The sequence below is a fragment of the Ursus americanus genome, chromosome 27 (genome assembly GCF_024610735.1).
Source record: "Ursus americanus isolate L20-20 chromosome 27, mUrsAme1.1.p, whole genome shotgun sequence".
In the NCBI taxonomy this organism is placed as follows: domain Eukaryota; kingdom Metazoa; phylum Chordata; class Mammalia; order Carnivora; family Ursidae; genus Ursus; species Ursus americanus.
In genome coordinates this window covers 16,846,405-16,874,362 of record NC_142153.1, presented here as the reverse complement: position 1 = coordinate 16,874,362, position 27,958 = coordinate 16,846,405, and the positions used below count along the sequence as shown (strand labels likewise).

The following is a 27,958-nucleotide window of genomic DNA, read 5'->3' as shown; positions in this document are numbered from 1 at the left end:
CCCACCCCGTGTGTCTGTTTGTCACTTGCAGCTGAAGATGGAAAGAGCCAGGCGAAGGGGAGGCGGCGGCGGCCGCGGCCGCGGCGGCAAGAATGTAGGGGGCTCTGGCCTAAGCAAGAGTAGACTCTATCCCCAGGCCCAGCACTCCCACTACCCCCACTACGCGGCTTCAGCCACCCCTAATCAGGCTGGGGGCGCAGCCGAAATCCAGGAGCTGGCCTCCAAACGAGTGGACATCCAGAAAAAGAGGTTTTACCTAGACGTAAAGCAAAGCTCCCGGGGCCGGTTCCTAAAGATAGCCGAAGTCTGGATAGGGAGAGGCCGGCAGGACAATATCAGAAAGAGTAAACTGACTCTGTCCCTGTCTGTGGCAGCGGAGCTGAAGGACTGTCTAGGGGACTTCATCGAGCATTACGCCCACCTGGGCCTGAAAGGCCACCGGCAAGAGCATGGCCACGGCAAAGATCAAGCCTCCAGGAGGAGACAGAAGCACTCGGCACCCTCCCCACCTGTCTCTGTAGGGTCTGAAGAACACCCTCATAGTGTCCTCAAAACAGACTACATAGAGAGGGACAATAGGAAATATTATCTAGACCTAAAGGAAAATCAACGGGGTCGCTTCCTAAGAATTAGACAAACCATGATGCGAGGGACTGGCATGATAGGTTATTTTGGTCACAGTTTGGGCCAAGAACAGACTATTGTGCTCCCAGCACAAGGAATGATAGAGTTTCGTGATGCCTTGGTTCAGCTCATTGAAGATTATGGCGAAGGGGACATAGAAGAACGAAGAGGTGGAGATGATGACCCACTTGAACTCCCAGAGGGGACTTCTTTCAGAGTGGACAATAAAAGGTTCTACTTTGATGTGGGCTCTAATAAATATGGAATTTTCCTGAAGGTAAGTGAGGTGAGGCCACCTTACCGTAATACTATTACTGTTCCATTCAAAGCTTGGACAAGGTTTGGGGAGAATTTTATCAAGTATGAAGAAGAGATGAGGAAAATTTGCAACAGCCATAAAGAAAAGAGAATGGATGGCAGAAGGGCCAGTGGTGAAGAACAAGAATGCCTCGACTAGAGTGAAATTGAACTCCATCAGGCAAAATTTAAAATCATAAATTGGCTAAAAGTACTGATCCATAATCATTTGAAGAAGTTTTTCCTCCTTTTTTTGGCCCTTTGTTATTAGTAATACCTCTGGTAGTTTATACTTCAAGGAGTCTGATTCTCATGTTATACATAGAACATTATAATTCTTAGGGGAATTCCAACCTTCCCAGAGCTAAATAGTTTAGCTGCTTCAACTGCTCCAGACTATTGAAGTATGCAAATCAGCACAAAATGTGACATTCTGACCTTCTAAAAACCATAACTAAGATTTACATTGCACTATGACATGATCCTGAGAAAATATACGAATACTTAATACGGAAGTGTGAATTTCTATTTAACAAGTTCCCCAAAAAAGTATTCCATCCCTACTTCATTAAAAGCTGCTAAGCTTACCTGTAGGGCAGTTACCACGGAAACAGAAATTGACCTCAAGTATAGTATAAATATATTTCTTTATAAAAGTACATGTAGAAATATATTAGTTGTTCATTGGATAACTGAATATCAAAAAGTACTATGAAAGAATCAAATCTTACAGTTAATGATAGTATTCTATAATTTCAAATTTTGTGGTAACCCTGCAGTTTAGTTGCCATATCAAAGCCGTGGGAGAGTTTTAATTGGTTATTCAAAACTAGTTGTAATCCCATCTTTATCTCTTTTCACTATACCATATATTTTTATTGACTTTCCAAAGTTTGAGGAATTACTTTTATGTCACTGTTGAGTGGGAGGCTTCATCCTATGGCTTTGCTATGGAAATCTTGTTGTTTTAGCCTTTCATGCTACTTTGAAGGTTGTGAGAGGTTTTTTCCCAAAATATATCATGGACTCAAGGTGTTATATTTTATGCTTCTTCTTTAGCACTATTTCAGAGGGGTTGGTGCACCAGTTAACTGATACAAAAATACATCTGTAATAATACATTTTAGTAGCACTTTTGCAATTGCTACCCTTAAAACCGTGTCAACACTTCCAATATAAACCTGGCTTTTACAGGTGTTTTAATTCCAGAAGAAAAAAAAAAAAAAAAACTCTTTTTCTAAAAAACATTTAGAATATAAATTTTCAGCCTGGGAAAATTATTCAAGGATTGGTTAAAAACATATTTGAAAGGAAAATTCAGGCATTTTCTAAGGTGCTCTTTATGATACTTAAAAAAGGTTTACTTTACACAAGACTCACCCATTTACCTGTATTAAAAATTACTTTCCAGGAAGTGCCACAGCAATTTTTCAACACCTAAGCAATTTTTAAACAGGTGGATATAGTGTATATGTGTACCAACCCACCCTGTATTAACTGACTGGAATTTTCTCTGTTGAGCTGCATTTTATTCTGATTGAAATTATTGTCTTTTATCTTGGCTTTATTCACCTCCCACACAATAAGTCCATATAATCATGTTTAAGAGCCAGACACTGATTTCAACCCCCAAATATAGCTCTCATTGATGAGAGCTGGCTGCATGGATTGAGATCAGAATGTAGCTCTCCTTTTATATGCGATAAGTAGTTCAAAATTATTTTAATAATTTTTTCCTTCAGCAGTTTGTCCCCAAATACATTTAAGTAAGGTCACTAAGAGAGCTTTGTGAGTTAAGAAAAGAATATTACTGGCTTATCTTATTTAAAAACGAGCAATCAGTAACCCAGACATATATGCTGGTATTGGTTTTCAGATTGTATTTCACGTTTCCTCGAGTAGTATGAAGGAATCTCATTAGTTCATTATAATTGTGGACCATCTGGATTACTATGGAACAACTGAAGGTTAGAAGATAATGTTAGTACTAGAGTTAATAGCACATGGTGGGTGTTGAGACTCTAAAAGTAGCAAGGATCTTTAAACAGTCCTAACTGTAAAATAACTGTTGTAGACTTGATAAAAAGTAGTTTTTGGTATATGAAGGAGTGATGTGCACTTGAATTACTGTACTACTGATTGTTATTGCTGCCCATCATAGTGCCTATTAATAATTATCAACCTGTCAGATTTTGGCAAACTGGAACGATGAATGTTCCAGTATTCGAGTGTTCCTATCACTATTGCTATGACTATATAGTCTCTCTTAAAACCCTCCTAAAATATTTATATCCATTAAATCTAAATGATTTCTTTTTTGGTTTTTAGTCTGATAAGATTTGAGTGTTTATGTCTATATACATACGTGTGTGTATGTATATATACATATACACGATACTACGTCAGACTTAAAGATAAATATCTTTAATTGTATATAAATATTAATTTGCATTAATTATTTACATCAAGAATTAGTTAAGTAGCCAAATCTTCTACATTGTATGTATACTTCAAAGTTACTACCATCTCAAAGCTATAGATGGGTAGATGCATATATACCGGCAATTGAATATACTTCAGAATCACTAAGCCTTCTGCCAGTCCTTTTGTTTCACTTTTTTATATGTATTCATTGAAAAATGAAATGATGTTATGATTTTTTGATACTTAAAATTCCCAGTTATTCATTAGCCATAATCAAATAAGATCCAGTTCAAAACTCTGGTATTAGGACATGTATTGCCATGTATCTTATAAAATAAGCTACTATTTTTATCCGTGCAATATACATTTTATTTATTGTCATTTGTAACATAAGTGAAGCTGCAAGTGTACATGGTATTCTTCAAAATAATAGGATCCCAGCCTTGAAGACATTAAACTCAAGGCAACTGGGTGTTAGAAGTCAAAAAATGAGCATTCAAGTTAGTAACCAAAATTACTAGTTCACTGTATAATTCTAAAACACTGATGATGTTTGCACATAATAACCCAAGTATAATGTGGTATAGACTCAAAACTGTAATAATATAAGCTAATAGTATGAAATTTGGAAACGGGTTCCTCATAATAGTTGGCAGTGTGCTCCTAGCAACTGAAAGCAGCACTGATCTGTTGCTTATATGCAAAAGATGCAATGTATTATAAAAGTATTAAAAGTTCTGCCACATTTTATAATTTTCCTTGTTAAAGCCCCAAACTGCCATGTCCCTTAAACTTGAGTCAAACACAAGCTTATTTGCACTAAAGAGCATGGCCAAAAAATAAACGACAGGGTGGAAAAGCTAGTTGGAACCTCTTGAAATAATTGGTTCTAATGGGAGAATTTCACATTTGTCTATTTGAAAGCTATATGGTCCAGGCAGACAATCTGTCAGTTCACTAATTTAATAATGCACTTTACCTTTTGTATATAGGAGATGTACATTTATGCCACTTGACAGGTGGGATGTGTTTCAATAACTATGTAGTTAGAATCTGTAGGGTGATCTCTTGCATGCAGATGTTTGTGTTGGAACTGCTATAATAACAAGTTTCCATTAAATCAGTATAATGGAGGAGGGTAGAAGATGCTTTTGAAACAAATCCCAATACATTTAACAAACACTTTTAAAGTAGAGTTCATATTTGTATTCTTAAGACCTAAAATCAATAAAAAACTATTTCTAGCCCAGATTAGTATTACAGTTGAGACTATATCTAGTTGAGACTCCCCATAATACCCATAATACCCTGGAAGTTAATTTTGGAAATTTTTGCAGACAAAAAAAAATTTTAATAATTCTGTTTCGTTGTTGATGTGTGTTAAAATGACTAATGAAAAGACAGTACATGATACTGTGTTAGAATTAAAAGTATGGTTGGCTGATACAGCATTATTAAGAAAACACCCAGACTAAAGAAATAAAGTTTCAAATTAAGAAAATGCAAAGAGCCTAAGAACCATTGCTAAAATAAACATAATATTACTTCAGAATTTGCAGAACCAACTTTCACCAACCAAAAAGGGTATTGGGAGATTTAGTGTATCTTTTCATCCTAAAAACTTCCTGAGATGTACATTTGAAAACTAGATAATTGTTGCTTAATAATAGGTTGTATGTACTATACTAAGAAACACTGTGTACTAATAATTCATTGAGAATATGCTATATTTACTGCATTCATTTTATATATATGGATAAGAATACATTATATATAGTCATTCTATCTTAATATATTCATGTATTTATATTGTAATTTTGCAAATATTTTCAGTAAAATAAACATTTATCTGAGCTGCACAATTTGAAGAGGATGAAATTGGAATACACCCTCAGACACTCATTTTTAATAAGCAGCTACCATTGAAAGTTGATGTATGTACTATCACTCCTTTAGATTTTGGTTTATGGTTTATTTTAATATTTAAGTGATCAGGACTTAATTTTTAAGTGGTGTTCTGAAAATAATTTTTGTTAAGTGTGAGATTTTTTCCCCTGCTTATTTCAAAATGTCTTTCATTGGAACTATTTATAAAATCCTATTCCAAGCTTTATGTAAGGGATTGGCTTAGTCACCACATCGTTTGAAGTCTGTCTTTACCAAAACACCAAACATCTTTGGCAGGATAAAATCTAAAGTAAACCACAAAGAGAAGTTAAAATTGATTCCATGCCAACAGAATAATACAGGTATCATAATTATCACTGCCAAATAAGATTCTTAAAGTTCTTCTGAAGTTTCCTTAAAGATTCCTTGAATTTCGTAGAGAAATGGTGGCTAATGGCTAGCCCATCAGAGGAAGAGAATAAGGATGTTAGCATACTGGTGAGACAACCCATAGTCTACAGTGCTGTAGCAATGAGTTCCAGGGAAAATGTGTTTTTCCCAAGTTAAGGTCATGTGAAATTTGAGTTTTTAGATCACAGTTACTGTCGGAAAGTAAATATACCAAAATTTATGTAGGTGGATCTTGGAAAAACAATATATGCATTAGTATATTTTCTTGTATAATGTAAAAAAATTAGTCTTTTTTTTCCTTAATTTGACCTGATTGTTAAAATTAAATTTATTTTAGTACTGGATTTTTAATCAGTATTTTTGAATAGGGAAAACATATATATGTACAAAATTTAAATGCTACAGTTAGTGAAAAGTAACCAGTGTTACCAATTTCTTGTGTATCCTTCTAGAGTTACTCTGAATATGCAAGCATATGTGTATATACATATATTCTTTTTGAACATGCAAATGAAAATATATACACTGTCCTGTACCTAGTAGTATCAATTTTAGATCTGTCATTTTAAATGAATTTTTTTCCCTTTTACTCAGATACCATACTTGATCTAGTTAACATAGCACTTAATTTGAACTATATCCTTACACCAAGGGAACCTCAAGGAAATTTTGAATGAATCCCATTGATATTTACTTAAAATGCAAAGATATGTATATATTAATTTAAAATGTATAAATGTTTAATTTCCCTTCCCTATCCCTAACCACCTTACCCTTCCTGTCTTCCTATCTTCCTTCCCGCGAAAGAGTATTGGTCTTTTTCCTGAAGTAATACGGTTCAGGACTGGCAGGATATTAAGCTATTTTACCAAGTGTTATTTTAGCTTAACTATGTTCTCCAATGAAAAACACCCGTATTTAAAAGCTTTAACAAATTATCGCTTTCAGCCAAGTTTTACTAGTTCTGCTAATATTATCTTATTTTTATCCAAAGACTGCCATTTTGAGAGCAAATCAGTACTAGAACTATAGTGAAAGGTTATGCTATGACTGTTGAAATCTTTTGATTTGTTAACATGAGCTTTATCTTTATGATTATAAGGTTATTAATGAATAATGCATTTAGCAACTTAGTCAAATCCAACACTACACAAAGGCATGACACTAGTCCTGATTGTTTAAAGCATTGATTCCCCCACTGAAGGACTCAGAGTCTGGCAGATGTCCTTGGGACCAGAAGGGGTACTAACGATGATTTGGAGAGAGATGAAAACTTCTGAGGTTTCAAATACAACTAAACCATCTCCATTCTCTGCTAAAAGAGTATAAAACAATAAATTGTTTTTTAAAATGAAGTTAGCATAATGCTTTAAGTTTTTAAAACCCCCTGCCCAAAAAAAATCATTATTCTCTTTTCACTCATATCAAGCATGTATTTTAAAGTCACCTTTCTAATAACCACCAAGAAAAAATTATCTGACAAACTGAAAGTCCTATACTGAAACCCTGAAGGATACTATCTAGTTATAAATCAAATCAACCAGAGTAAAAAGTCCAGTCCTATTAGAAATACCGTAAAATATATGAGGATTGAGGAGGAATTTTTTTAATGGATTTGTATCTGTAAATTTTACAAAAATGTTAAAAGGTTTAAAAAATTCAAGCATTGGCTTAAACTTTAGAATAATATCTCCATAATTGGTGACATGATTTTCTGTTCGCAAAATGAGAGAGTTGTTGTTAGAAGACAGAATCTTCTTAAACATATACTTTTAAAGCATAAAAGACTTTGTTTCTTTTAATAACTCATCATCCTTTGCAGAATTTGTAACATTGGTAAAAATCTCCAGACACTTACTTGTTCAAGCTTAAAATGGTTTATATGTTTTGCTTCTTATTTAAAGAAAGGGGTCAAAAGGTAGGTAAATTCTCCTGCAGGAATGAGTTTTGCTTAAATTTAGGCTAAAAAAATTAGGAATTTTCCATCCTTAATCGAGGAGTTTCCCATGTTAGTACTTTCTGGTAAATTATGTTTTCCAAACTTTATCTTCTTTCGAACATCCTTTGAGAAATTGCTTATTCTTATCAAGGCCAGTGACATCTACCAGTGAATAAAAACTGACTCATAATGAAATTAGTGCTGCTACAGTGAAGTTAGTTTGTGATGTGAATATAAAGAAAATACTCATTTAAATAGAATATGCAGTTTATTCTTTTCTGCTGTTGACTTACCTAAGACTGCATAGGAGTTGCTTGTCCTCTCATTTTTCCCCTTGTATAGTTTCTATGTTATTCAAAGTTTTCATTGTTCCCAGAAATAACAGGGGTAAAGAAAAGGGAAAGTAATCCCTAAGAAAAATGTTCATAGTAATTAAAAGTTAGAGTTGCTCAAAGTGTAAGATTGGGGAAAAAAATCCTTTTGTGGGTTTTTGTCTTTATCAAAATGAGGATATAAACCTGTTTGCTTTATTTGATCTATTAAAGACAGACTTTCTTTTGAGATGCCTATATTCAGAAATATTTATTATCTTTTTGTAGAGAAAATGGTTCTGTAGTATAATACATACTCTTCAGGATTTTATTTATTACTTGTTGTGACTTTGATAAGGTTGCCTAGAGGTAGCAAATGTATAAGTAAGAGAGAAGAGAAAGGTAGTGGCTTATTATTTTGTTTGCCTATAACAGGAAATCAGCATAACTGAAATGGGAGAAATAAGACATTCTCAAAACTAAATCCCTATTTATTTAACCTTTAGAAGATCATTTGAGAAAGAATAATAAGACCTAATTCTGCCAGTGGATGGCCTCTCAGCAAACCATTTAACTTCAGTAGGATGGCTTCCTTTTATGAAAAATGAACAAGGGGCTCCTGGGTGGCTCAATCCGTTAAGCATCCTACTCTTGGTTTCAGCTCAGATCATGACAGGGTCGTGAGATCGAGCCCCGTGTAGGGCTGTGCACTCAGCTCGGAGTCTGCTTGAGATTCTCTCCCTTTCTCGCCCCCACCCCCCATCCCTCTCCCAGCTCCTGCTCACTCTCTCTAAAAATAAAATAAATAAAATCTTTTTTTAAAAAAATGAACAAGATCATGCTAGAAGCTAAGGTTCCCTCATACTCTAAACTTTAAAATTCTGTATCAATGGAGTGCAAAAGAAAAAATAGAGAATATCAGAATTGGAAAGTATAAGGCAATCTCTCTTTATATTAAAAACAACTGTAATGATGCAGCAGTCTGTGATGATACCCAAAGAACACGCAGAAGTGGCAGTTTTTTATCACATGTATGTATCTCTTCAGCCACACAAAATCAAACTTTGTTCCTAGTCCTTTTTAAGATCAAATTGCTATACACTAACTACATAACTATGCTATGCTTTAATTTTTTATAGAAATATTTTTACTATCCATATGTGATCTTATCCTTTGGAAGCATCACTTGTTTCTACACATTCTGTGATTGTTTCTTATATTGTGCATGGCAAAAGAATTTTAAAAATAACATCATTTCCTGAAATGTCATTGTGCCTGAAATAACCTTAAATTACATTGCTAAATAATACACTGCTACTACCACTGCAGGGGCCCCTGAGAATGAAGTACTACCCTTGACCCCTATTTCCTTGGTCTATTGAACATAGTATGTTACAAGTAATGATGTTTAACAAAGGAAATCAGAAAGGGCACTGAACTGTGAACGGTACGGTTCTACTTTAGAGGACCTGTAACTACTAGGGTGTGCAAAGATAAAACATCATCGTGAGTTTGTTTTGTTTTTAGCCTTGAGAGACTACCAAGGTTGATGATTGAGGGGGATGAGAAGAACACAAGGTTTTTTGTCCCAGACACATTTATTTAGGTGCCCCAGTCCTCCAATGGACAGTGTGTTACCACCACTCTCAATAGAGCAAATGGAAAAGAGAGACCTCTCCCCCTAGCCTCTCTTTTTGGTGTCCATTTGTTTAAGAGGAACCAAAGTGTATTTTGAAGTGTGTACACACATGTATATTTTGTTAATTTCAAAACTGTGCACATAAAATTCCATTGCAGACATACTCAGCCTTTAGCCTAATGGTGGTGATTCACAATAGCAGTCTGGTTGGTCAGTTCTCAACAAATCCTGTAGAGTGAATTGGCTGTTGCAGAAATTTAGTTTTCTCCTCCCTCTTCTCAAAACAACAGATACACTTCAGGTTCTTAGTTGTTTCTTCCTCAGTGTTGTTTGAAATCTAAGTGGGATAGGAGAGAATAGTAGAGTTTGGCAGTTATTTGCCCTTTCCATTTTGTAGAAATTGTCCTTAGCTTCCCATTTCAAACAGTTCTGAGCAACTTTACCAAAAGAACACATGTAAGTGCCAAAACTACCCAGCAAATAAAACAATAGAACCATAAGATAATAATTTAGAAATAAGGATAAGAATATGTACAAGACCCCTAGATACAAAAAAAAAAAAAAAATCCTTATCATTTGCTAATTTGCTTCAGAAGCTGCTGTATTTTATTTCTAGGTTTTTCAGACTACCAATGTGATTTATACCAATGATTGACTAGTCTAGAATGTCAATAGGATAAAATAGTTTGAAAGTTCAGTTGAATTTATTATGGAATTTTATCTATTGCTGTTCTCCAGAAAGGGTAAACCATGCTATAATCATATATAAAAATAGAGTTCTAAAATGCCATCACTCGTAATCTTCCTCCCTTCTTTTTCCCCCTCTCATGTGCTGTACCCTGTTGGAAGCAGGTAAGAACACTAATTTCTCCCACTACCCCCATGGCCCCACTCCATCCTATTTATTTGTTTAGGTGACAGTTGAAACACAATAGAGAAGGCTAAAGAAATCGCGCTATGAACTAGATCTATAGACTAAGAAAGAATGGCTACTATTTCACTCAGTTGTTCTCAACACTTTTACCATATGCCTATACAGCAATTTAGGATGAATAGAAACATTTCACTTGGGAAGATACGGACTGAAAGGTCACTTAATCCAACGTTTCGGTACACAATAGATCTTCAGGAAATAATTTGACTAGCGTGATTGACGGGTAATTTCAGAAATGAGTTTAGCCTCTAGGAAAATTGCACCATGATCATTTTTAAAAAGAAGGTGGTAATAAAAGGAAGAGTCGATCAAGATTTATTAGTACTAACAACTATCAAATACTTACCATGTATTAGGCATTGCTGAACCCCTTGTAACTATTCTAATCCTTACAGCAACCCTATTACCATCCCCATTTTAATATGATTTTCCAGAGATTTTCAAAACTGGTTCAGTATTTCAGGACTAATATATGTGAACCCAAATTGACACCAAGCCAAAGATCGTGCACATTCAATTAGGCCAAACTATCTTTAAGACTTACTCCAAAATTTAACCCCCCTGACCAATAAAGCACAATCTAGCCTCGAACACCACTGGTAAATCTGACTCAGATTAGTAGGAATTATTTTATCTAAAACTAATCCCTATATATGGGGCTAGTACCACCAGGAGACACTCCTTATGTAAGGGTTCATATAGTTCATTGAAATTCAGTAGTAAATACAACTTATTTGATCTTTAGTATAATTTACAGATTGAACCTCTAATCTCAACCAACTATTTTAAATAAATGCTAATAATTATGAAAAGAGATCAGCTGATGAGAATATAGATAGATCCCCAATTTAACCCTTAAGGGCAGACAGGAGACAAATTACTATTTACCATGGATCTACAACTTCATTTTCATGAACCAAAATCAACTGGTCATGTTGAATTGATTTGAAAATAAGTCTTGTCAATATTAGTAAAAAGTTTATTGTTTCTTGCAACTCGTTTTACCATCTTACTCTTCCTATATCACTCCATTTATTTTCATATTTCATTACCAAGTTTCCTCCTCGTTTCCTTATCCCCAACAGAATAAACGGATATGACTACCCTATTTACAGATACACATTTTTCTCTGTGACTCCAGGCCAGTGGTTTTCAAATTTTGGTGTGATTAAGAATCGCCCAGAGGATTTGTTAACACACAGATTGCTGGTCCCACTTCCTGAGTTTATAGTCTGTCGGTCTGGGGTGGTGAGGAGAGGACCAAAAATTTGCATTTCTGACACATTCCAAGGTGAGCTGATGCTGCTAGAATGGGGATCAGACTTTAAGAACCACTGCTGTATGTTGCTGTGATTTTACTTTAGCTACAAAAGACAGTGAAAGAGAAATGTGGTCGAAATAACTGTAGCGTCTTGGTAGAAAGAAGACTCAGCTATTCATTCTGCCTTGAGAAATTTACAAATCTAAAACAATATTTTTCATAAATTGACTAGACTTTAGGTAAAAATCATTTTCTTCTCTTTTTATCCTTTCATGACATTTAGTAACTTCTCTCTGATTTTTTGACAGCACTCTTGATATAATTCTGGTAGGGATTAACAATTACGAATTCTTATTTGAAAAGCTTACCATTCAAATTTATGGAACTGAAACATTTTTACTTTATTAAATAACTCTGGTATATAAATCTTAGTAAAGGAAAGTAAATAATTTCTATACTCAACAGTTACTAATACAAGTGCTAGTGAATATTAAATATTAAGACTTGAAGGGACCTCAGAATTAGTTCAGTCCCTCAATTTTACATTTTGTGACATATGTCACGTAGCTCACATGGTTCATAATTACTAAAGTAAGCCAAGTAAACAGAAAATTAAAGCTAAAGTTCAAAATGCTGATTGTCTCTTAAGATATATAAATGATAAGAAATACACTAATTTTCTTTTAAAAGCATATGTTTTCACCATTTTCCTGTGTCTTATCTATATGTGTAGGATAGAGGAACTATATATGTACTGTAATGTATTTATGGTACTTTTTTCAAATAACAGTGGGACCCATTGATTTAAATTTAGAGATACTTCTCCTGGATGCTCATTGAGCATATTTGAAAACATAACTAACATACCTGAAAATAATTGATATTATGTTTACTAACCTGTGGACATTCTATAATTAATAAGTTGATCAAAATTAATAAAACAATATTTTGTATATAAATCTATATAATTTATATATATGACATAACCTTAATAGCTGTCATTCTAGTGGATCGCATTTTATCAGAAATACTATATCATTCATATATACACATTTGGCAGTTCTGCAAGTTCATTAACTTCTCTTTCCAACTATTACACGTTCGATGATTAGTCCTCCAAAACAATGAATGAATTCCAAGTTGTGAAAATGATGAATGTAACAGAGATAGTCACCAAGTCAAAAAGATCATTACAGGCAGTAAACTTTTTTTTTAATTCTCTGCCTGTTTGTACTATACATACAATTTAAATTTTAGATTTAAAAAATTTAAGTCTTAGAATTATAATCTGAGGAAACTTCAGGCAGAATAGAGAGTTATAGGAGATTTATAGGAAATTTCAGCTCAACATGAGGGCAGACTTTAAGAAGTAGTGTCACTTCCCTGTTGCTGAAATCATTTAAGGCAGAGAATAGACAGGCATTAATTTAGGATGTGAAAGGGAATTAATAAATTTTAAAAAATGGATTGTTATTACCTTGAAGATTGTTTTCAACTCTGAGAGGATTTCTTGGGAATACTTGGAACTTTTGAGTTCAGGTCTTCTGTTAATGTATCAAGTTGGATAAAGAAGTATGATTTCAATTTTTCTAGTATTATTCTGAAAACACGTTAGGGAAAAAAATCATTTCTTCCCACCCCTTGTTATTGCAACACAAGAGATATTTTCAAATATTTATGAGTTGTACTAATTAAATGAATTAGTTAAGATAGGTTTCATGAGATTCGCCCTGCAAAATTAGGTCTACCTTTTATGATTTTCATAAAAAGTGTTTCACTTTTAATCATATTTTCAGAAACAACCATATTAAAGAATGAACATAGTACTTATGTTGCTCTTTCAAAAGTACCTGCTACAGGTTTATTTGGAAAGACATAAGTGATAGTAGAGTAAATTAGAAAACCAAATCATTGGATATTACCAAAGTTTTTCTTTGTAAAAATCTACATTAAATTTGGTTAAAGATTGAAGCAATAAAATAATATTTTCCTTCTCTGTTTTTTCTTGCACTACTAATTTAAGATGGGAAGAAACAACATAGTTCACTATTTCGTCTTAAGGTTTCTGTATTAGAGAACAAGATTCCAAGTAGGTTGATTATTGCTGCAAATAATATATGTGATTCTCTCCTGTAGAGTTTCAAGGGTTTATATAGGGCAAAAGGGTAGCTGTGGCAATATATCTAAATTCAGGGATCTAGTATGAACCAAGAAACTCAGGTCTCACTTGCAGGGTCCACTTTTTCTTGTCCTTCTTTCAGGCATCTTGTGCTTTCTCATAATACTGGAACATTTCCAAATTTCGGTGGACAAATAATAAGACCTTTTAGAGAGCTGAGTAAGTCAAAATGTATTACACCAAAGTCTATAAACTATATCTGCATTACACATTTCTAAATATTTAACTAAGTGAATTTTACTCTGCACGGACATTACACGTGTGTGTGCACGTGCGTGCGTGTGTAAAATTTTAAAGAACCCAATCTTCCCCCTCCACACACCCCCTCCATGCCCCTAGAGAAGTACTGACAAATTGGTTTCATCTTGTTTGTTAGTACAATTGATTGGCTGTCCTAAAGTGCTATGTTGAGAATTTGAAATCTGCATCTAGAGGGAAAGAGAGAAGAACAACAATCATGCCAAATATTTGCTATTTGTCATCCCTGCTTTAGAGCTTTAAAAGTTCTCATTATAGCTCTAAAAATTTCAAGCTTTGCCAGACAGCTGGTTCTTGCAACACAGACTACCATTTGACTCACTTAAGAATATCTCTTCTAATATTTCAAAGAGATTATTTTAATCCAATAATCCCTCCTTTAAAACAGTAGAGACTCTCTGATGTGCCTCTAAGGAACTCAAAGAGTCATGACCATGATGGTGTCATCAAGAATACCCTTAAACATTAAACCGTGTATTTGCCTCTAAGGAGTTCTCACCTCCATTAAAATGACAGAGGTTTCTCCTTTTACAATTTAGTCCGGTCATTCTCAAACATTCGTGTACATACCGTATTAAACATATAGGTTCTGGTCCCCACCCCCAGAGATTCTGACTTGGTTGGTCCGGAGTGGGGGTTCAGAAATTGGCATTTTTGTCTTGCTCTTTCTGCATGGTATGGAAGCCATTCTTTGTCGTGGCCTTAGACTTGCATTCTTTCTTCCATATCATCTTTCCAGCTGGAATTGTTTAGATTTTAATACTGTCAGCCAAAATGAGTTTTTTTGGTTATCCTATCAACAAGTAATATCTAGGGTTCACTTGAAACAGAGAGAGGCTAAATATATAAATCCAAGTATTTAATCTAGGACTTTGTACTATCATATTGTCTAGCTTTCTGGGCAATGATCACCGGGAATGGTAGTTTCTCCCCCACCTTCTATGCTCAAATTAAACTACTTGACATGTAACCATTGGTTACATTTCAAAATTCAGGATTTCAAAACGAAAATATTCTGTCTTTCCAGTCTGAGTCAAATGCATAGGTGACTTGTCTTCCACTTTCTCACAAGTTGACCCTCTAAGTCTCAAATGAGTTTTCTCAATTTGATTTTTTCTTTTCTTTCTTTTTTTTTTAAGATATAAACTCACAATTTATTGTGAGTACAAAAAATATCCTTAGTCAAGCTGAATACCTCACTCTTGTGGTCTAATTCAACTCTCTCTTTTTATTTTTTTTAAATTGTGGTTAAAAAAAACATAAAATTTACTATCTTAACCATTTCTAAATAGGCAGTTCATTAGTGTGAAGTATATTCACCTTGTTGTACAACCAACGTCCAAAACTTGTTTAATCTTGCAAAACTGAAACTGTAAGCCCATTGAACAATCAGCTATTCCTCTGCCCCATCCTTTGGAAACCACTAGTCTACTTTCTTCTCAACCTTTTTTTTTTTAATAAACAAGATATCTGCTTTCTCCTATCAATAATGGGTTTATAGTTATTGCTACTCAGCTCTCCAAGTATAATCCTTACGTCCGGTGTTGTTATAATTTTCACCTGTACAAAGATTTACATTTGCAGGGCACCTGCGTGGCTCAGTCGATTAAGCCTCCAACTCTTGATCTCAGAGTCATGACTTCAAGCCCTACCCCCACATTGAGCTCCACGCTGGGTGTGGTGCCTACTCAAAAAAACAAAAACAAAAACAGATTTACAATTGCAAAGCAATTGTGCTTTTATTAAGCGATCCTTATAATCTTTGGGGAGCTACAAATGAACTATATCTGGTCCCGGAAGCTTTCCTCGAGGAAAGGTAACCTTTATTCCTCATGAGATCTAGGGGATTCCAGAGGGATACTTTTTGTATGTTTGTTTGTTTGTTTGTTTGTTTAAGGTTTGAGGTTGGAATTACCAGGGCAGTTAAACTTAAATCATGGAATTTCTGTAGAGTTTTCCTATGTGCATTCCAGAATCGTTTTTTCATTACTTATGTAGTAGATCGGAAATTGGAAATTTGTCTGGAATTTGGCAAAGTTAATGTTCACTAAATGCTTTCAGAATCTTTGCTAAGTCCACTATGAAACTTTACCTTTAAGCAGCTTTATTATAAATATAATTTGGGGACGCCTAGGTGGCTCAGTCGGTTAAGTGTCTAACTCTTGATTCAGCTCAGGTCATGATCTCTGGGTCATGAGATCAATCCCCACGTCAGGCTCTGCCCTGGGCTTGGAGCCTGCTTAAGGTTCTCTCTCTCCCTCTGCCCCTTCCCCCCTTAAAAAAAAGAAAGAAATATAATTGGAGAGGAAATAGGCATAAATAAAAATACATTTTCTGCAAATGGAGTGTTTCAAACGCTCTTTTCAAAATCTTTGGCAGTAAGAAAAACCCAAACCCAAGAAACATTCTTAATACTCTTATTTTTCAAAAATTTTTTAAAATTTCTCTGCCTCTGTTATTAAAATTTTGTCAAGAAGTTAATAAAGCCTTATTTTTTAAGGAGTTAATAAAACATTAAATCCTACAAGCAATATCCATCTAAATAAACAGAAATGCTATAATTATGAGTATTATGTTTATGATTTTGACATAGAAAAATGTACCTTTTCTTGGCCTAAATTATCTCGGAACTAACACAAAAATTAGTTGACAGTGATTCTTGGATAATGGTAACTGAATCTTTCTTCATTTTATGAATTTAACAATTCATAATATGAATGTATATTACTTTTTCAGACAAATGCTATTTATTTAGAACAATTTTAAATAATTTCATAATTTTTGTAGCACCCAGCTATTTCTTTAATGATCTCCTGCAACAATACTGATAATACATACTTCAAAGAAAATTCTTTAAAATTGAATCTCATTATTCCTTTGATCTCCATTATAAAATTAGAGATGTTTTCTCAAGAAGAGAAACAATTTTTGAGTTGAAAATATTTAGTGATAGAGTTGCGGTGCGTCCGGTTCAGTAACATACTAAGCAATTACTCTTTTTCCTTTCCAGTGCCCTGGCACTATTTAAGATCTTTCCTCATTGCTCACCATTATCACCCCTAAACCACAGAAATTCATTGAGTGCCATGCAATCCTCAGGGCACACACTGCCAGCCACCCAGCCCTTAACCTCTCCTCCAGAGTCGCTAACATAAGCTTGGCGCTAGTATTTTGCCCGTAAGACTCTTCATCTAATATAGTAAAAACCTCAGGCTGAAAATTCCCCAAGTTCTGAGCCTTTTTTGACAATTACGTACTTTATCAATTATAACATTAAATTTACTTAGAATAAAGAATGCCCACTTGGTTTATGATAACTAAAGCTAGTTTGCATTATTGTTCTTTGTGTATTATTAAACTGTACTCCTATTTAAGAAATCCTTTGAGTCATCAGATTACTACGTGCGATTTGGTTTGTTAATCACCATTTGCTGTTCAAATGATTTTTTTTTAAAACCCAAATATTACACTTAATGACATACCAAGCTGGGATGCATGCATACCTTCCATTAAAGTGATTTGCTTCTGACATCAGAAATATTACCAAAGATCTATGTTTTATTTGATGGAAATTTTTTACAGTTTATGTGGGGGAAAAAAATCAATCTTAGGTAGGCACAGAATTTGATTTTTACATTAGATTTTCAATAATTTAATTCTAAGCGATTCATCTTAATTTTGTTCCAAAATAACTACAAAGTGAATGCGAATGCCAAATTACTCACTATATTTGTGCTATAATTAATAAGCCCCCCCAAATGTATTATGTAGTATTCGGACTATTGTTTCAAGCATTTATGGAATTCTAAGAATTCTAAGGTCTTGCCTTTTCCCTCCCGGTGTGTAGCAGGTGTGGTACAGGGGTAATGGCGGCCGCGGCGGAAGCTTCAACCCTGTGCCTTGTAGCTAGCCCTGGGGCAAGTCATTTAACCTCTTGCTTATTCATCAGTTGTGGAGATTGGATCACAGTAGATGATAGGAACCTTTCAATATCTATATCCCTGGAGCCAGTGAAACTTCTCTTCCAGTTACCTTTGGCTTCCTTCTGTGGTCTTTCCTGATTTTTCTCTGGATGCTCTTGGTTTCTTCTGACATTTGTTGACCATCCTATCCTCCTCGGCATCCTTCATACTTAGCGACGGTTGCTTTAGAAAAGTGTTTCAGTGTACTGTTTCCTCTGTCTCATTCGCACAGTCCCTTTTTTTATTATGTTTAAAACCAGAGACTGTTTCTTCCTCTTTTCTATTCCCCTCCACACCTAGCACTGTGCTGATGACTTACGTCATCTCTCTTCACGTAATCACCACGGTTCCCATTCCTGTTTTGCTTTGAAATCTTGTTGCTTCAGGATTACAGAACTTCGTAGACAAATCAAAATGACTCCAAGTGGAAATGAAAGCGATCATTTTATTTCAGGGATTGACTCACAAATTAAGATGCAGTAGAATGTGGAATCTTTTGTTTCCTGCACATCCTACATTTTACTTCAGAAATCTTCTTTCCCTTGCTTGATCAATCAGTGATCCTGTTGTATTCACTCAGTGAACGCTGAGTGGCTACCCCGTGCCAGGCCTTATGCTAGGGACTAGAGGTAAAATAATTTACAAAAGAAAAATATTCCACTGCCTCTAAGTATGCCATGTCCAAAGTTAACTTGATTCAAAGCAGCTTTTGGAACCTAAGCAAACTGTCATTTTTTCATTCAACAGACATTCATCTGATTATCTGCCATGCCCCAGGCCATGTGTTGGTATATATGAGAAGTGTGTTTGAAGCTATTGATTATAAAATGCCGAATGTTATTTTCCCTTAACAATTTATCCTTTAAATACGATTTAATTATCTACATTATCTACATTGTTTAATTTAAATATGATATAATTATCGACATGTGTTATAATTCTCAAAATATATCTCATTGATGCAAATTTAGAGAGCTGCAACAATACTGTTTCAAATACTGGTTCTGTCTTCTCCATTCCAAATCTCTCTTGATGTCCTAGGATGAAAATAATGATTCTGTTTCATCTCATGGAACATCTTCATGTGACTGCTGTATTCAAGTGGTCATGATTTCCTAAACTCTAAGTTGGAGATGATTGTGAAGCCCCATGTAGGCTCATCATAGAAGACGTCTGTGGTTCTCTGTGTGCATGGGGGATTGATTTGGGGAGAGGTCGAGGAAGGCAAGGAGTAGTGACATCATATTGTGTATTTGCTCTCCCTGCTCTAGGCTTCTGTATTCGCCCTCACTTTAATTTTATTTCACTCTCTTCGCACATAACAATATCTTCACAAACTCCTTTTCTTTCCATATGCCTGGATTTACAGAAATCCATCAGTGTTCTCAAATACGAATCTCACCGATATCTTAGCCAAATGAAATGAGCCTGATTCCACTGGTACCGTATTAGTAAATCAGAAGCCGTAACCATTTTCTGTAGATACATTGCAAAGAAGGGCCATTAATGGACAAATTCAGTTAGTTGCTGATACGAAAGATTCATTTGTCCTGAAAGTTTTTCCATAACTGAAATTTCTAATCAAATTAAATGTAAAAGAATATGAAATTTCAATTTTAATAATTTACATATAATTTCACATATTTTTCAAAGTTCCTTCACATATAGTATCTCATTTCATTCTGATAAAAATAGATTTTGTTCATTATCTCTATCCTCACTTAACGGAGGAAGAAAACAGGCCCAGGGAGGTTAAACGATTTACCATAGGTCACGTAGCAATCTAATAAAATACCAAGGTTTATAAGAAGCCCACTGCTCCATTGTAGCTTTGAAATCAAAATTTGGTAAAATTAAGTATATGTTTTTACAGATAATTTAAATAGTTTCTTTTTAAGTTATAATTAACATACAATATTATTTTAGTTTCAGGTGTACAAGACAGTGATCCAGTATTTTTATACATTAAAAAATGATCACTACAATAGGTCTGGTTACCATCTCTCACTATATAAAGTTCTTACAATACTATTGACTATATTCCCTACACTGTATATCACATCCCCATAATGTATTTATTTTATATCTGGAAGTTTGTACCTCTTAATTCCCTTCATGTTTTTCATCCATCAGCCTGCCCCCCCTTTACCCTCTGGCAACCACCAGTCTGTGTGTATCTATGAGTCTGTTTCTGTTTTGTATTTTTCGTTCATTTGTTTTTTAGTTGCCACATATAAGTGAAATCATATGGTGTTCATCTTTCTGTGACTTATTTCACTTACCATAATACCCTCCAGATCCATCTGTTTTGTCCCTGTCATTTATTTGTCCTGTTTGGAAAAATGTTCAGGTCCTCTGCCCATTTTTTAATCAGGTTGTTTCTTTTTGTTGTTGTTGTTGAGTTGTATGAGTTATTCATGTATTTTGGATATCAACCCCTTCACAGAAAGATCATTTGCCAGTATCTTCTCCCATTCAGTAGTGTGTCTTTTCATTTTGGTGGTGGCTTCCTTCATCGTGCAAAAGTTTTTTAGTTTGATGTAGTTCAAATTATTTATTGTTGCTTTTTAACCCTTGCGTGAGGAGAACATATCCAAAAAAATATTGCTTAGACCAACATCAAAGCGTATTGCATGTATTTTCCTCTAGGAATTTCATGGTTCAGGTCTTACATTTAAGTCTGTAATCCATTTTGAGTTCATTTTGTACAAGGTGTAAGAAAGTGGTCCAGTTTCATTCTTTTGTGTGTATCTGTCCAGTTTTCCCAACACCATTTATTGAAGAGACTGTCTTTTCCTCATTGTATATTTCTGTCTCCTTTGCTGTAGATTAATTGATCATAAAAGCATGGGTTTATTTCTGGGCTCTCTATTCTGTTCTATTGACCTATGCGTCTGTTTTTGTGCCAGTACTGTACTGTTTTGATTACTACAGGTTTATAGTATATCTTGAAATCTGGGATTGTGATACCTCCAGCTTTGTTCTTCTTTCTCAAGATTGCTTTGGCTATTCAGTCTTTTTTGGTTCCATACAAATTTCAGAATTACTTGTTCTAGTCCCATGAATTAAGCACATGTTTTTAGAGCCAATTTAAACAGTTTGTGTGTGTGTGTGTTTTTTAATGCATTCCAGGCATTTTGCTGTTTTCATCACATCTTTGGGCTCAGTTCTGCCCTCAATATACTGTGGGTTTTGGCCCTGGCAGAAGGCATATCAAATCATTATTTTGGTAATCAATATACACAAATCATTTGCCTAGATTCAGCCCTTTTTCCTCTACTTATTGAGTCTTTGGCCAGCTCTGTTCTTTAGTCTATTTCCTGAGCTCCCATCTTAGTGAACCTTCCAGAACTTGATCCTAATGACTAGAATACAGATCCCTTGCTGTCTTGTCATCACAAGTCTTGTCACAGCACTTGCATTGCAGTATAGCCTTCAAAAAGTGTTATATAGAGAATTTAAGAGATAAAAATACTTCATTTTCACAGTCAGTTCAGTTAATAATTAAAAACCAACTAGAGAATTTTTTTTCCTAAACTCTTATGAGCAAGAGATAAATTGGAAGCAGGTTTTTTCAAAACCTATTTGAAAGGGATGTTCTAAGTTTATATGAAATTAACTCAAGAACTTATCTATTCTTCATTTACATCATTGTATTACGCTTATTGTTTTGTTGTTGTTGTTGTTGTTTGATGTCCCTGCAGTGATTATAGTTGTTAACAGTGAATTTCTAGAGCACTGAAGTATTCTCATTCATACGAAATTTAATTGTGCTCTCTATGTTGTATGCATTCAATATTCAATAGGATTCAATTTCAATAGGATTAAAAGTATTGTAGTTAAAGATCTGTTGACTAGAAATTTCATTAAATACACAACTTGCTCCTGGCATTCCCAGGTAACAGTGGTTTTGCAGCATCACTGAGGAGTTAGCAGGCTGAAATTTAAATTTTATGTGCAGATTGAATTTTTCTGGCCCTGTATATCCAAGGCCATAAAAGTTTCATATTAGCTCAATCTGCACAAATCATCGCAGAGTTATAAATATAAAAAGATCAATATGGCTAGGATTATCAAGAAGGAGCTTAGGGACACCTGGGTGTCTCAGTCGGTTAAGCCTCTGACTCTTGATCTCAGCTCAGGGCTTCATCTCAGGACCATGAATTCAAGCCCTGCCTGGGGCTCCATGCTGGGTGTGGAGCCTACTTAAAAAAAAAAAAAAAGGAGGGGCATCTGGGTGGCTCAGTATGTTGAACCTAGGACAGACTCTTGGCTTCAGCTCGGGTCATGATCTCATGGGTCATGGGATGGAGCTCTGTGTTGGGCTCCAAGCTCACCACAGAGTCTGCTCGAGATTCCCTCTACCCCTACCCCCACTTGTGCTCTCTCTCTCAAAAAAATAAGTCGTTGAAAAAAGTGGGGGAGCTTAGTAGAAGTTCCACATTTGCTTTTTGCTATGAGAGGAATAAAACCACAATAACTTTAAAACATTCCCTCCACCCCCTTAAGTAAGAGCAGTAATTTCAACTGTATCTTTAGGTTCTGGGTTCCCCCAGAATTATCAGATAATCTTAGTGGCCTTAGTACAGAATTATAAAGAACACAGACTTTGGTGTCAGCCAGTCCTGGGTTCAAGTCCAAATTCTGTCACTGTTGTGAATAGTGGGCAAATTATATAACTTTATAGAGTTATTGTGAGAATTTATTCAATCAGCATTCAGTTTATACCTATTAATTACTCTTTCTGGGACAATTATCTTCATCCAGAAGACAAAACAGGTAAGATTTCTTGCCCTCACAGAAGCTATACTCAACCAGGATTCTCTTAAAAAAAAAAAAATTAAATGTATTAAGATACATGAAGCTGTTAGCAAAGTTTCTATCACATAATAAGCATTTAATAAATACTAATAACATCCTTATTAATTCTTCCTGACCCATAACATGAACAGTTCCCCAGAAAGTATAACAAAATTATGCAAAATTGGAAGGGAGCCTCCTTTTGCCACAAGAACTTTCAGGTAGCAGTAGCCAGGGAGTTGGGCTAGTTATAACCTCTTGAAGCTATCGTCAGTCAAATATAAAAGTACACAACTCTGTGGCAGAAATTTCTTGGACAGGAAACAAAAGGCACTAACTTTAAAAAAGAAAAAAATAAAAATTAGACACTTCATCAAAATTAAAGTGTTCTGTTTATCAAAAGACACGATTAAGAAAATGAATAGGGGCGCCTGGGTGGCACAGCGGTTAAGCGTCTGCCTTCGGCTCAGGGCATGATCCCGGCGTTACAGGATCGAGCCCCACATTAGGCTCTTCCGCTATGAGCCTGCTTCTTCCTCTCCCACTCCCCCTGCTTGTGTTCCCTCTCTCGCTGGCTGTCTCTATCTCTGTCAAATAAATAAATAAAATCTTAAAAAAAAAAAAAAAGAAAGAAAATGAATAAACCGCACAGACTGGGAAATATCAAAGCATAGCTGTTTGCTGGAGGGAATCCGAACCTCTTCGTTTCCTTTTTTAAAAAGATGATCGTTAGACAGTTTGCATAATGTGGGGAATCAATGACCCCACTACTAAAAGGATTATATTCACCTGTTTTACTTCGTGCCTTGACAACATAAAATTCTCTTGTCTAAATCTGCCATCAACTTTAATTTTTTTTGCCCAAAGGGGTCTTTGGAGTCAGTGAACACCCTCATTTTTTAACAGATAGGAAAAATATTAAAGATAGCATGTGACTTGTCCATAATCATCTAACCAGTCATTTCAGAACTTGAACTAGGTTTCAGGAAGTGGTCCTTCTGCTACTCAATTTCTACTTCTCTGTTGCTTTGCTTGAAAATCAGTGGGAGGTAGTATGTGGGCTTTATTCAGGGTATTTGTTTTCTTCTGTCAGCTGGAACAGTTTTCACACTCGTTTAAAGTTGAAAGCATTGTAAGATTATGGTGGTAGGTCATTTTTGACTGAAAAATAGCTTTGTGGTAGTAAATACATATTTCACCCCTGGCTTCAGGATGGTGAATTTAGTTACTGGTCCCAGTGAGTGTCATAAAGCAGTCCCTGCAGACCATCATCTTGATTCTGAGCTTTTTCTCATTTCATATAATCTCGAGCTGTATTTTTTTTTCTATCTTCTAGCACTTGATATTCTGTTTATCTTTGGTACTTACGAACTTTCAGATCTCTACATCAGAGATGTTTACATGAAACCTTTCACAACTACCCATTCTATTAATGACAGAGGTTTTTATTGTTCACTCTAGCAAAGCAGACAATGTCCTTTAGTGTCATTAATTGAGTTGGGGTTTTTTTAAAAGATTTTATTTATTTATTTATTTATTTATTTGGGGGTGGGGAGGAAGAAACAGAGGGAGAAGGACAAGCAGACTCCATGCTGAGCATGGAGCCCAGTCAATCAGAGGGTCAATCTCACAACCCTGAGATCATGACATAAGCAAAAATCAAGAGTCCGACGCTCAAACGACTGAGCCACCCAGGCACCCTTAATTGAGTTTTAATTTTTTTATTTTTTTAAGATTTTATTTATTTATTTGAGAGTGAGAGAGAGAGAGAGAGAGCATGAGCAGGGGGAGGGGCAGAGGGAGAGGGAGAAGCAGACTCCCCGCTGAGCAGGGAGCCCCACTGGGGGCTCAATCCCAGGACCCCGGGGATCATAACCTGAGCTGAAGGCAGATGCCCAGGTGCCCCTTTAACTGAGTTTTTAAAGGAAAATTTTATAGCTAAAAGTCTAGATTATCTTCTATCAATTTGTTGTGCTTTCACAATTGTGTTGATTTATATTTATGTGATTTTTATGTCAACAAAAGCAGAAGCAGCAATAATGACACGTGGTTTAGGGGTTTCAGAGCATTGCTTTCTTTTACTAAGTAAATGTCTATGCTTTTCCTTTTCAATCATACTGAATTTTTAATGTGCAGTAAGAAGCCACTACGTGAGGTAAGAAATGGTAATCAAGGGAAAGGAAAGCATTCATTCATTCATTCAACAAATACTTACTGAGTTCCGCTCAGAGGCCAGCCATTATGCTAGGGAAATTGGTTACTTTTTTTCATTTTTTTATGTCTAATTTCAGGTGGAGATCATGATGAGTAGTAAAATTATGTATTTTAGATGTCACTGTATGACATGTGGATTTAAAACAACATAAACCCTTGGCGGGCTTGAATTGGAATTAAAAAAGAAATAAATTGGATAAATAATTATCTGGCTTTTGATTATAGTTTTAACTTTGCCCATGAATACTTGGCATTACTTATAGATAAATTCTATTCAGGGTATTACTACTTTCTTCTCATAACTAATAGAATTTTTTCACTTATTTATTTTTAGAACTGTCAGATAGTGTAATAAGGTTATTTCTGCAGGAAATTGGGAATTCAGTGGTTATTTTGATTCTGATTATAACCTCTTTAAAGTTGATGAATACATGGCCCCTTAGATTTGAAGTGGCGAGGTAATCATAAATTAGGCCCTAAACATTGGCGTTCAAAATGGTTTTAAAATGCGATATTCAATATATGCACTTGAATATGCACCAAAGTAGCATGAGTAAAATCTTGCTTCTTTTCCACCTAAATGTTTTAAGTTCCTCAGTCTCCTTTAGACACCATTGGTTTACGACTGCTCCACCTGTGTTCACTCAGCCTTGGGGAAGCAAAAAAAGAGTGAAGGTCATATTGCCATGATCACTTTTGTTTTTTTTTAAGATTGTATTTATTTGTCAGAGAGAGAGAGAACAAGCAGGGAGAGTGGCAGGCAGAGGGAGAAGCAGGCTCCTCACTGAGCAGGGAGCCAGATGCGGGACTCGATCCCAGGCCCCTGGGATCATGACTCGAGCCAAAGGCAGATGCCCAACCAACTGAGCCACCCAGGTGTCCCCCTATGATCACTTTTTTTTTATTTAATAATTTTTATTTTGTTATATTAGTCACCATACAGTACATCCCCAGTTTTTGATGCAATGTTCCACAGTCTCTCATGGTTCATTCCCCCTTCTGTTTACCCCCCCCTTCATTCTTCCCTTCCTTCTCCTACTGATCTTCCTATTTCTTATGTTCCATAAATGAGTGAAACCATATGATAATTGTCTTTCTCTGTTTGACTTACTTCACTTGGCATTATCTCCTCCAGTCCCGTCCATGTTGTAGCAAATGTTGAGAAATCGTTCTTTTTGATGGCTGAGTAATATTCCATTGTATATATGGACCACATCTTCTTAATCCAGTCATCTGTTGAAGGGCATCTTGGTTCCTTCCACAATTTAGCTATTGTGGACAATGCTGCTATGAACATTGGGGTGCATAGGGCCCTTCTCTTCACTACATCTGTATCTTTGGGGCAAATACCCAGTAGTGCAATTGCTGGGTCATAGGGTAGCTCTATTTTTAACTTTTTAAGGACCTGCACACTGTTTTCCAAAGTGTCTGTACCAACTTGCATTCCCACCAACAGTGTAAGAGGGATCCCCTTTCTCCACATCCTCTCCAACATTTGTTGTTTCCTGCCTTGTCTATTTTTGCCATTCTAACTGGTGTAAGGTGGTATCTCAAGGTGGTTTTGATTTGAATTTCCCTGATGGCTAATGATGTTGAATATTTTTTCATGTGTCTGTTAGCCATTTGCTGCTATGATCACTTTTAAGTAGTGTTTGAGCCAAGCTTTTTATTGATTTTTTCATGCCTTTATAAATTAGTATTTTCACAATGATAAATTGAACTTAAAAACCCTTTTCTGTTCTAGGGTATTTTTTAAATGTAAGGTGTTTTCTATGCTTTCTTAGAGTTGTTACTTTTAGTACGGTCCATAAAAGAATTTGTCATCTGTTTGTCCAGCAATAAAAAACCTGCTTTAGTTCAGTGCCCTGATATAAAATCCACATTCTCTGTAAGGTATTGGTCGTGGATCCCATTCTAGGATATGTTGCTCTTTCTGGGACAGTGTGAAGGCAGAAGTTTTTAAATGAGAAGAAAAATGCCACCCAACTCTAATGCTTCAGCGAGAACATTATATTTAGTGGCAATGCTTTTTCACATTTTATATTAAGGTATAATTTACATACAGTAAAATGCTCAAATCTTAATATATGATTCAATCAGTTTTGACGGATATCAAGACACAGAACATTTTTCTCACTCCAGAAAATTTCTGTGTATCCCTTTCCTGTCAACAGCCCCACTCTTTCCCCAATCCAGACTTCCGAAGCAATCACTGATCTGATTTCTATGACTACAGGTTACTTTTGTCTATTCCAGAATTGTAAATAAATGACCATGTATTTTTGGTTTTTGGCTTCTTTCACTCAGCCTAATATTTGTGAGATCATCTATGTTGTTGAGTTCATCAGTGAATAGTTTCTACCGTGGATAATACTTTTTTAAAAAACAGGCAAGAAATAATTAGCTCTTCAATGAGCATCTTAAATGACACACGACTATTGTTAAATTCAGGGCAGCAAAACTGCAGTAAGAATGGAGGGGACAAAATACCCTCTCATATTAATATTAAATGACAGTATTCCTAACATTCAGATGACCCTCCCACCTTAATTACTGTTGGATGCATCAAGAGGTACTGTTCTGGAAGATTCTATTAACAACAAAGATACTGGGCAACCGCACCTCACCAGTTGCAATGGCCATGCTACTGTATTGTTTCCTTCCCTTTGTATGTCTGCTTTGACCTTAGAAAGCAAATGTGAAAAATAATTCCAGGCGAGGAGATACTTCTTAAGATATCTCCATATTCAAAGCATGCTGGAAGGAATGCTTTCATTGTTTATCAATATGGTGATGGCTCAGTAGCTTTTATGCACTC

The 27,958-nt window shown here is 35.3% G+C and overlaps 1 protein-coding gene across 3 annotated transcripts in view; it reads left to right on the top strand.

Annotated features, from left to right (window-relative positions):
• PURG (purine rich element binding protein G) overlaps positions 1-27,958 on the top strand; it is a 37,096-nt gene that overhangs the window by 443 nt on the left and 8,695 nt on the right. Inside the window, exons 2-3 of one of the 3 annotated variants that reach the window (XM_045779267.2) lie at positions 32-901; positions 12,723-12,724. In XM_045779267.2, the coding sequence (XP_045635223.1) occupies positions 38-901; positions 12,723-12,724 (866 nt within the window). In that variant the 5' untranslated portion in view covers positions 32-37. Of the gene's footprint in view, positions 1-31; positions 26,382-27,958 lie in introns of those variants that run through there. The other 2 variants (XM_087856416.1, XM_045779265.2) reach the window with 2 other exon arrangements.